We start from the raw sequence: 11933 nt of genomic DNA, 5'->3' as shown, positions 1-11933 counted from the left end.
CGTCCCCCTCTCTCCCTCGCCCCCCCCCTCCCCCCCTCCCCCCCCCTCTCAGATTCCCTCTCTCTCTCTCTTTCTCTCACACATACACACACACACTATTTTTCCCCCAATTACATATAAAAATAATTTTTAACATCAGTTTTTTTTTTTTAATTTTGAGTTCCAATTTCTTTCCCTCCCCTCCTCCTCCCTAAGACAGCAAGCGATTTTATATAGGTTATACATGTTAGGATTGAAAGTAGCAAATTACGGTACTGGGAAGTGGGGGGATACAGGCTTCATCTAGGAAAATAAGGCAACTCAAGAAAAAAAGTTCAGGGGGCCCATCCTCAGTGTGTAGTCTTTAGCATAGGCTTTTAAAAAAATTTTGTATTTTTACTGGTTTTTAATTATTAAACAATAATTGTTTTCTCCCCCTACCCCAATGGCAAAAGAGAAACAAAGCCCTTTTAACAGCTGTAGATACTTAAAAAAAACAAAAACAAATTCCTGCACTGGCTGTGGCCAGAGACATGTCTTATTCTGTATCTTGAGCTCATCCCCCCAGTCTGTCCAGAGGCGGCTAACATGCTTCATCATTGGCCCTCTGGGATTGTGGCTGGTGATTGCAATGATCAGAGTTCCTGAGCCGTTTGAAATGTTCTCTCTTTACAATGTTGTTATTATATAAATCATTCCCTTTGTTTCTGCACATTTCACTCTGCCTCAGCTTGTAAAAATCTTCCTAGGTTTTTCTGAAACTTTCCTTCTCATCATTCCATACAGTGCAGTAATATTCCATGACATCCATATACCACCATTTGTTCAGCCATTCTCCCAATAGAAGGAAATTTCCTTTGTTGGGAGATCTTTGCCGTTATCAAGAGCTGCCTTATTTTTGTTTAGATGGGTCTTTGTCCTCTGTTTGATCCCTTGGGAGGCTCTGGACAAAGACTTGATCAGTTTCTAGACTGAACTTGGTGTTACCTGGAGACTGGTCCCCAGGTTTATCTTCAGTTTCAGTTCATAACCATTCACTTCATACCTACCTCCAATTCAGAGCTGTTTCCTGGACCAGAACACTTAATGTGCCCTTCTGTCCCAGAGTCTTGTAGAGTAGGTAGATCTTGTCCTGCCCCTGATTTTTCAGTTCTCTGAAACCAACTCCGGAGAAGACTCCTGAAGGAAAAAGATCTGGCCTTTGGGGTAGGGGTGGTAACGTGTTTGCCCTAGAGCAGTGAGGTTTTTCAGGCGGCAGGGGGACCTGAAATTCCTGTTCTCCCTCTCCTATACAGCCAAATATATCATCCATTAAACAGATCCACTTGAATAAAGAGGAACAGATTTTTACTGGCCACTTTCTGCAGAATTCAGAAGAGATAATTCACTTTGGCTTGGTTTTGCATCATATATGGTAAATACCCTCACAAGGTTAAGCCATCCTCCTGATAAAAAGCTGTTCTGGGCACAGATTGTTAGGGCCTATTATTTAATTGTTACATTGTGTATCTTTCAATAACATATCTGAAAGGTATTCACTCGCTGGGCTAGGTACAGTAGCCAAATAAATTGAGTTAATAGCTAGCAAATAATTATTATCTATGATTCCACTTTATACCCTAGGACATAATCAGAGATTTTTGGAAACAAATTAAGTATATTCAGTCACGTTCACACTGCTAAAAATATTTTAGTGAGAACAAACAAGTCTTATATCATTGATAAAATAAAAAATTAAGAATATTTTAAATATTTTATCATCTTTTAAAATGTCTATTTTTGTGTGTTTCATAATAGATTGTAATATAGTTAACTATTAATAAAGTGGTGTATATATGTCTGTAATTTATAAATACACATATATTGGGAATGAGTGCTGTGAAACCTTTTTGTGCAATCAAAATGTGGAGCCCACTAGTGTAGCCATTTGTATTAGACTTCAAGCTGGAAGGTAAGTTAGAGGCTGTCTCTTCTCCTACCCTTTCCCACTCCTGCCCTGAGGATCCTCATTACTGTTCTGCCTCAGTCACAGTCTTTTACTCAGAAAACTTCAGTAGCTCCTGCTGGCTTCCAGATAAAATGATCTTGGCCCTCCTGTTCCTCTCTAGCCTTCTGTAGCAGACTAGGCTCTCACTCTTACCTGGAATAAATCTCCCCCTTCCCTGCTCCTGCCAGTCTCCATCCCTTCAGTCACAGGCCAGCTGATGGGTGACTTACTTCATGAAGACTTCCCTAGACCTAGATGCCACCTTCTTTCTTCAAGGGGAGGCATTATGGCCCTGTGCTTAGAGGCCACATTCTGATGACTATGTGCTTGTTACTGAAAATTACTAGCTGTGTGACCCCAGGCAAAGTAGTTTAAAATGGAGATAATAATACTTGCATTAGGCTATCTCCCAAGATTCTTGTGAGAAAAAAAAGTGCTTTGTAAATCTTAGACCACCATATAAATGTGCATTCTGCATATTGATGATTCTTATTCAAGATCTGGCTTATAGACTAGCCATTTCTCCCTATCCCACCCTCTTTCTCTCACCCGGCACCAGCTGGAAGGGCCTTCTCTTTTTTCTCATACAACTTACTTGTACTGTTCCCTCATGTCTGCCTCTCCCATCCTCTCCCCTGGCTCCTGGTAAATTGTAAATCTCCCTAGGAGAGTGTCAGCTCCTCCCCTGTGTTGGGATCCCAGAGCCTGCCCCACAGGCCTTCAGGGCCCTGATGAACCTGTGATCTCATTATCTGGGAGCTTCTTGCAGCAGCACAGACTTCATTCTCTCCATGCCTTCTCAATCTGGGTGACCCTTTTCTGTGTCCTCTTCCCCCCAGTATTCTGGGAGCCCTGTCTGGCCTATTCAACATTATGTTGTGTGGTTTGTCCTTCATCCTCCAAGAGGATCATGGCATTAGGAAGATGATGCCCTGGCTTGTAAGTGAATTGGTTTTAAGTGAGGGAAGATTGTACAAAGTTACCAGCCTCACTTTTTTTTTTTTTTTGCTTTTTTGGAGGGGGGAAGGCGACTTGCCCAAGGTCACACGGCTAGTAAATATTGTCTAAGGCCTCATTTGAATTCAGGTCTTCCTGACTGTGCCATCTAGCCACCCCCTGCCAGCCTCACTTTTTCCCTCCTGAGTCATCTGGGTCCAGTGACTTGACATAGATCAGGACGACTAGAGATGGCCCTGATGCAGTGGGAGACTTTGGCCTTTTTAAGCTAAGATATTTCTGAGTTCTCACTTTGACTGAGGCAATGCCCATTCAGTGATTAGGGCTATTTAAGAAGTAAGCCAAGGGATGGTCCTTTTAATAAAAAAACAAAATCAAACTGGGAGAGGAAGATCCTCAGGGTTGCTGGCCTAAAGAGAAACAATTACTACTTACCTTCACTCTGATCCATCAGGGCCCAAACAATGACCATTGAGTGGTGCTTGGGTTGGGTCCACCTGTTGTGGACACCAAGAACATGTGTACTATCTGTCTTTCAAGATGACCAACCTACCTTCTTTTCTGGTCATGCTTTTCCGTGATATCAAAGCAGCATAGATTCAGAGCTGGAAGGGGCCTCATTTTTGTAGATAAGGAGCCAAGGCTCCAGATGGGGCAGTCACTTGGCCAGGGTGACCAACTTCTTAGCAGCAGAGCCAGGTCCTCTCCTTGCAAGCCCAGTGTCCTTTCCCCTTTCCCTGCTCCCTCTGTGCAATCTTCATTGGTCATTGTTGCAGCCTGATCATGGGAAGAAACCCAGTCCCACATATAATATATATTATATATGTAATTAACTTATATATTATACATAATATATCTTATATAATATGTATATTATATGTAACTTATATATTATTAGCTTAATAACTGACAGCTGAATTCCAGAAACAAAGGATATTGCAGAAGAAGGAACCTGGGAAAGGATAGGGACCAAACTTTCCCCGATGAGATTTGTACTGAATTGAACAGGGACGTTAGGGTTGAGAATGTTTGCCTTTGGCTAGTCTGCCCCTGTTTGTGTGGAAAGCTGACCAAACAGTATAGCATCTTTGTCCTGCTCAACTCTTTCTCCTTGGAGAATGTGCATGAAGAGGAAATCTTTCTGGTACTACCACAGTGCGCCTTCACTACACTGTCCTGCCCTGGAATTAACCACTGCTCTTCCTCCTTACCCCCTTTCCCTGCCGCTTTCTCATTCTTAGGGATATGAGGTGGGGGGAAGGCACACATGAGTGGCTTCCAGTGATTGAGCTGGTGTGTTTGGTCACACTTCAAAGTGTGTACTCGACAGGACTCCTGTCTGTTTCATTCTGACCACTGACAACAGCAGGCAAAAAGGTCAGTGGAGGAAACTGACCAATTGGGAGTCATTTAAGAGACAGATGAAAGGCTCCACTCAAAGCATTCTCTCAATCTAGAAGGATCCCAATTCAGGCCCTTAGTGAAAGAGCCAACCTCTCCTTGTAATTACAGGTTTGACCACAGAGGTTCTTTGTCAGTATTATGACTTCTCTGCTCTGGGGAAAGGACTTTTCTCTACCCTAGCTGATTCAGACAACATTTGTGACTCGGATTTGGGGCAGAAGCAGACCTGCTTCCACCGCAGAACTGGGGAACATGCAGGTCCTGAGGTCAGAAGAAGGATGGGGGTAGGGTGGCTAGGTAGTGCATTGAATCAGAGCACTGGCCCTGGAGTCAGGTGGACTTGAGTTCAAATTTGGCCTTAGACATACAACACTTACTAGCCCTGTGACCTTGGGCAAGTCACTTAACCCCAATTGCCCTGTTCTCCCTTCTCCAAAAAGCAAAAAGGAGGAGGAGGAGGAGGAGGAGGAGGAGGATGGGGCTGGCTTCTTTTCTGAAGGGTCTGTGGATAGAGAGAAAATGGGAGCACACTGTCTGACACTGGTCTTTAAGGCAGCATCCTTGGCCTTCACTATGGTGAGAAGCTGAGAAAGGAACAGATCTCCAGCAGCCTCCCAGAGGGCGATGACTGGAAAGGGGCCCTAGAGGTCACTTGGTTCAGTCTCCTCATTTTACAGACAAGGAAACTGAGGAAGAGGAAGCAGGTTGTTCAAGATTGTCTAGCTAATGAGGGACAGACAGAGCTGGGCCTCCAGCTGCTGAGCTCTGGCTCCATGTGCAGTTACTGTTTTCTCTTTCCAAAGAGAGTCTGAATGAGGACAGTGGCTAACCCCCTGAAAAGGGCTATCAGCCCCAGGACACTCATGAGCCATTCTGGTTACCAGGAATGCTCATTCACAGCCATAAGCCTTTAGCAGACAGAAAGGGTGAAGGAAACCTTGCTAACCTAATGTTAATGGCCTCTGATGATAAAGGGGTTTCATTGGTTGGGGGGGTGCCAAAATTCTTGGGTTCTAGTGCCTGTTTTGGTATAGGAATTCAGACCATGGATTATGGACTTAAAACTGGAAGAGCCTTCTGGCTAGCTGGTCCAGTCTTCCCGTTTTACAGATGAGGAAACTGAGATCTAAGTTAGTTAAGTAACTTGCCCAAAGCCATACAGATCAGTGACAGAGCTAGGGTTCAAGTGAAGGCTCTTTGGCTCCAGAGCCAGTGTTCTTTGGTTGTGTTTGTCCCTGTCCTGTCTTGACCCCCAAATCCAAGTAAACTGTTCTAGCCCATCAATTTCTTATTTCAACCAAGCATTCTCTCAGTCTCCCACTGTTCAGGGTATGTGTGTGTGTTGGGGTGGGGGGGGGGTAGGTGGGGGGAGGGAGTGTCTTTGGAGTTTAGATCTATTTCTGTCTTGTTCTTTACCCTGAGTCTCCCCTACCCCCAAAGACTCCCCATGCTTCTAAAAGTAGTGCTCACACCAAACATCCATGTGACTCGCCATAGTCTACCAGTTGTTGGTTCAACAACATCTTGTTACTTGACGTCCACATATTTGTGGATTTTGTGATCATCCAGAAAGAGGCTGAGATGATTTACTTTCAAAAAGCTGCAGGTCAGAATGGTTAAAAAAAATTGTATTAGAGGAGAGGTTCTTAGCCTTTACTGTGTCATGATCCCTGCCTCTCCCATGAGGAAACAGAGGCAGACAGCAGTGAAGCGACTTGTCCAGCATCACCCAGCTGGTGTCTGAGACCACACTTGAACTCATCCCGACCTGGTCCTTTATCCACTGTGCCACCAGCTGCCTCCTGGCCCATCGGCAGTCCACTGAAGCCTTCGTATCACTTCTTAGAGGAACATAGTATCACAAAGGAAACCAATTATGTTAAAATAAGAGTTATCAATTTGTTTTTAACCACTCACAGACCTCAGGTCAGTACTAGGAGTTAGTTAGAAGACCTCAGTTCTGGTCTATGCTCTGTTACTAACTAGGTGTATTTCCTTTAATTAGTCACCTCTGTTCTCAGAGCCTCAATCTCCTTGTCTGTAAGATGAGGGGTTTGAGGGAAAGTGATTGTGCCATAAAAATGGTAAAGGGAAAGAAACTGTGGAAGATTTATATGAGCTGATGCAGAGTGAAGGGAACGGAAGCAGGAGATAAAGTTATACAATATCTATAACAATGTAAAGACGTGATACTTTGAAAGACTAAAGGACCCTGATCAGCACAGTGAACAACCAGGATTCCAGGAGGTTCATGACATAGAGGTGGTAGGGTTTTGATTGAAGCACATATTTTTGGACACAGCCAATACGAGAATTTGTTTTGCTTATTTGAATGTTTATTATAAGAAATTTGTTTTCTCTTTCTATAGGGGGGGAGTTAGGAGGGAGAAAAAAAATGATTTGTATTCATTGAAAAAAATTTAACATTTTTAAAAAAGAGACCAAAAAAAAAAAAAAAAAGAAAGGGGTCTGGTGTAGACCATCTCTAACGGTACTTCTAGTTCTAAAGTTCTATGAATGAATATTTCAGTGCTATGAGGAATCATGAATTCCTTGATGTGGGTATTCCTTGTTAGTAATACAGATGATTCCCATGCCTTATGAGCTCATGGTCCTCATGAGTTCATAATAAGCTTATTCATACTTCACTAGGCTGGTCCTCATTTTACAGGCAGAGAGCTCCCCATCAGGTAGTGTACCTTTACTGAATCCTTCCCAGCTTGATGTCTACAGGACTTTGTGCTTGGCTCTGTGGGCATAGTTTTTAAAGAGCCAGGGTCACCCTATGCCTTAGCTTATTCTCTTCCACCCACGATTTTGAGTAGCTTCTTAGGGAATGATAGAGGAGAGGAGAGTTGTACAATATAAAGAAAAAAAGTCCAGTTCTTGAGTTGGAGAACGTGGGTTCAAATTCTGCCTCTTGCTTATTGCCCATGTGGCAATGTGCAAGCCATATAGCTATGCTGGGCCTCAGTTTCCTGGTCTGTAAAATGATCAAGTTGGATGAATTGCTTAGGCTCTGAGATGTCCTTCAGCTATAGATCTGTGTTTCTGAAACATTTATCTGATCATTCAGAGAAGGCCCTAAGACACTCTGCTTAGAGTCACAAGTGTATTCTTGAAAGTAACAGCTGCCAACTTAGGCATCTATGTACCCTGCTGCTGAAATCCCTGCCCCATCCCTTGGTGCTTAGTTCAAATGCCACCTCCACAAATCAATTGAAGAAACATTTATTAAGATCTATTAATTACCTGTCCCTGCCCAGCCCTCCATAACTGTTCAGTGCACTCAGCAAGTTCCATTTTGTATTAAAACTATTTGGTTCTGAGCCAGTTAAGAGCAAGGATCATGTATAATTTATCCTTGTATCTGTCCCAGTACAGAGCAGCACTCTGTATTGTATGCAGGAAGTGCTCGATAAATGTTTGGATTAAATATCCTGTAATATCATCAAACTGACTTTCCCTCTCAGTTATTCTGCATTAATGGGGTCCTAGCAATTTGAGAAAATGAAATGTAGTGGACTTTTGGTGGGATAGAGGAGGAGGAGGGAGACCTTGCAGATGTATTGAGACACCTATGTCCTTGGCACCATCGATGCTGTTCCCTATTTGGAACGAGTGAGTAACTGCATTGTTCAGTCATCGATCCAAACGTTTCCACTGAAAGCCAGCTATTTACTTGGAAAGGGCGGAACAACCTTATGGTCTAAGGGAATGGGATTAGCTTCCTCTTTCACCCCCCCCCCCCCCTAGTAATACATCAGGAGAGTAAAGGGCTTCATTTTCAGACCTCCTGGAAAGGAAGTAAAATTTGCTTGTTGAATTTACTCATTGATCAGTTCCTTATCGGCTGCATGATCTGACAACAAAGGTCTCTTCTCCAGATAAGATTGAAACTCTCTAGAGGAATTTAAAATAAAGAAAAATGAGAGGGTTTATCAACTTGTCATTTTCTAGAATTATAGAATCTCTAAGTTGGAAGGCACTTGAGATTTTTTTAGTGTTGTTTAGTTCAGCCTTGTCCTGAGCAGCAGTAACAGCGCCCCGTGCGCCCCCCCCCCCCCAAGTCTGACCTTATTCAATGTCTCAATAGCAGGTAGCAGGAAGAGGCAGGAGACCAATGTCAGAATCCAGAATCTTCCTGAGTAGATAGGGCCAAATTTCTCTTGTGCTAGATTGGTGTTTTATAACGTGCTTTCCTCACAGCAGTACTGTGAGGCTGGGAGTACTGTGTTCTTATCCTGATTCTACATATGGAGGGGAAAGGTTCCATTAAAGTCAGTAAGCCTTTATTAAGTACCTGCTGTGTGCCTGCTGTAAAGACCCTCAAGGAGCTTACTTTCAACTGGTGGGCAATCTGACAGAGGGGAGTCCGGACAAGGAAATAGTCAATATAAAGTCATGGGAGCTGGGGACCTCTGGGGCCAGGGTCCCGTCGGGGCTGCACCCATCTGGGTCTCCTGTGGATCCCCAGGCATGATAACATTACTGATAGCCAAGCAGAAGCCCACCTAAGGTCTGAGCTACAAGCTCATTCACTCAGAAACTCCAGGCTTTCCTTCTGAATTGATTTAGTGATGTCATTAGAAAGAAACAACTCATTGTCCTCCAGGCCTCTGGGGAAGCCTCAGGGCTGCCTCCACCCCAGCACCAAGGTGTCTCCACTGGGTTTGTGCTGGTCCTAGAGCCAGCTTGTCTTAGATGACTTAGGTATTTGCTGGTTCCCTGACCCTGACTCCTTGAGGCACCACATCCCCAGCCCTGTGATGAGGACAGAAGATGGAGAGGAAGCCCAGGCCGGGGTCAGCATGTCCATTTTACTGCCCAGGGAGGGGTCCTCCTTGTAGCCTGACCTCGAGGAATGTGGGGGTCATGTCCAACTTGGGGGGAAAAGGGGAAATGCAGGAAAGCACCTGATTGTGGTGGCAACTGTGGAGTGTCAGCATAGTCCCCTCCTTAGGGGCACAGAGCCCTTTCACACAATGCTGACCCTCCTGTCTCCACTCTTAATTACCCTTGTTTTCCCATTCACTTCCTCTCAGTAGGTGATGCCCAAATGTTGATTTCCATCCCTAACCATACTCTGAGCTTGAGATCCACATCACCCATTAAGAGGGCAGCATGGCATAGCAAAAGGAGGCCTGGACAAAGGGTCAGGAGAGCCCTGGGTTCAAGTCCTCCCTGTGACTTTTACCAGACGTGTATGACCAGGGGAAAAGCCCCTCTGGTAAAATGAGGCTGTTAAGATTGATAGTACAGCTGATCTCATGGGACCAAAGGTAATCCTTAAAAACACCCTGCAAATCTGAGCAGTGATACAACCTGGTGAAACAGGAGGCTTTGGAAGTATTCATTTTATAAGTGAGAAGCCTCAGTGACTTCTCCAAGGTCTCACAGTCAAACTGTAGAGGCAAGGCTTGAACTCAGGTTTTTGACTGGTGGAGTTGGGTGGTGCAGTGGATGGAGGCCTGGGTCTAGAGCCAGGAACACCTAATTTGAATCTGGCTGTGTGGCCTTAGGCAAGTCACTTAACTGCTTCCTGCCTCGGTTTTCCAGCTGTTAAATGGGGATAATAATAGCACCTACCTCCCAGGGTGATTGAGAAGATGAAATGAGATGCTATTTATTAAAGGCTTAGCACAGTGCCTGATGAGCTTAATTGATGCTTGCTCCCTGCCCCCTCCCCAGCCTGCTCCCTCACTTCCTGCTCACTCCTTTGCCTTTGGTTCAGTGGTCACAGCACACTTACCATTTATCCAAGGTGGTAATGAGTTCTAGAGAGAGGAGAAGCCTTTGTGTGGCCTTACCCAAGGACCTTCGATGCATCATTTAAAAAAAAATTACAGGATTGGACTTGATAGTTAAGGTCCCATGCCCTCCCCCAATTTACCCAGAGTAATAGAGATCCTTCTTAACCCTGTGGTCATGATTCACATTTAAATGGAGCTTTAAGGATTAGGAGGCACTTTTCCCACCCTGGACAATCAACTCTAATTGTTAGGAAGTTTTCCTCTATTTTTAGTGTAGTGAGTATGGCCTGAGCTCACAGTACCCTTAGAGCAAGGCTCTCTTCCTCAGGGTTCTAGGCATATCCTGAGGGTTGGGATGTCTGTTACTAGTGATGCAGATTCCCTACTGATAGCCAACTGTGACTAGCACCCTAGTTTCATTTAACTGCTTAAGGCCTGTCTGAGGCCACATTTGAATTCAGGACTTCTTGACTCCTGGCCTAGTGCTTCTCTCTACCAGCTACAGCAAGGAGGGCAGTTTTGAAAGTAACATGTGGAATTAATTACATGTGTTTTTTAAAAAGTAAGCAATGTGAAATGGAAATTCACACTTTAATATAGAATCTCTGTTGTGTTTTCCTGTGTATATGGAAATGGTTTTTTTTGGTTTTTAAGTTCAGAATTTTAAAAAATCAGATGGGATCATTTTCAAATGGGGAGGGGAATTAGGGGAAACTTCATGGTGAAGGTGACATCTGAACAGTACTTTGAATGATAGATTGGGTGACAAAGTGACAAATAATGTGGAAGTATGGGACATGTTTGTGAATGTAATTGTTACCGGGAATACAGACCAAAGATTCTTTGGAAATTGTGTAAACCAAAATACTTTTTTTCCCCCATGCAGATACTTAAAGCTTTCACCAAAGCACCCAGAATCAAACACTGCTGGAATGGACATCTTTGCCAAATTTTCTGCATTTATTAAGAATTCAAGACCAGAAGCTAATGAAGGTAAAAAATACTCCTTATTTGATGATGACGATTCTAAGTGAGTATTTTGAATCGAAAGTGTCTTATGGCTTATTGAAGCCTGGCTCTCTAAGATGATTGCCAATATAGATATGCCCCATGAACCAACCTCGAACTTTTAATAGGAAGCTGCTCTAAAGGTAAAACTAGTGCAGAGAATTTGGGATTTGATGGAAACGACACTGGCCTGGGCACTAGCTGTCCAAGTTCTAGCTCTGTCTAGCTCAAAGAGTTCATCAAGTAGGTTGTATTTAAAAATGGCAAAACTCTCCTTAGCCTGTGGGTAGCATCCCCTGAATTTGAATCTTCAGCATTGTGAGGGGACTGATGTGGTTGTGACTGGCCTTGGCGTGGGGCTCTGGGCTTCTGTGATTCAGATCCAGCAAACCCAGCATCAGCCTGCATGGGGATCACTCAGACCAGCAGCTGGCCTGGTCAGCTTGTTGGGTGCATGAAATTAAGCTTTGCCCCAGTTCACACATAAGCTACAGAATTTCTCAGCCATGTTAAAGGTAAAAAAATTTGAGGATCCTCTTTTTTTTCTATGACAATAGTTTCCTGGAGTTAAATGTCAATATGATATCTTTTAAGAGGGTTTGTAAATGAAGTTTCTAGACTCATAGAATGTGAGAGTTAGAAGTTACAACAGGGAGATCAGATAGCTTCATACTGAACCCCTTCATATACAGAGGAGGAAACTGAGAGCTGGAGAGGGGAGACTCTTTGGCTGAGGCCCTGTAACTCGTGTCTGAGGGCAGCGCTGGGCCTTCCTTACTCCCTGTATGGTGCTCTGTCTAGTCTAGCCCAGCTGTGGTGGTCTTCTTCCTACCCCCTCTCCATCC

The 11933-nt window shown here is 44.0% G+C and overlaps 1 protein-coding gene across 1 annotated transcript in view; it reads left to right on the top strand.

Moving 5' to 3' along the window:
• The window catches only part of CLIC4 (chloride intracellular channel 4), a 325774-nt gene that overhangs the window by 301704 nt on the left and 12137 nt on the right, over positions 1-11933 (top strand). The window contains exon 5 of the mRNA XM_069079454.1: positions 10967-11073. Coding sequence (XP_068935555.1) covers positions 10967-11073 — 107 coding nt within the window. The remainder of the gene's footprint in view (positions 1-10966; positions 11074-11933) is intronic.

The sequence above is a fragment of the Petaurus breviceps genome, unplaced genomic scaffold, assembly GCF_028583685.1.
Source record: "Petaurus breviceps papuanus isolate PSGF00001 unplaced genomic scaffold, PetGlider_PUasm1.0 91041, whole genome shotgun sequence".
In the NCBI taxonomy this organism is placed as follows: domain Eukaryota; kingdom Metazoa; phylum Chordata; class Mammalia; order Diprotodontia; family Petauridae; genus Petaurus; species Petaurus breviceps.
Note: the sequence above shows the minus strand (reverse complement) of the source record. Positions and strands in the feature narration are given on the sequence as shown.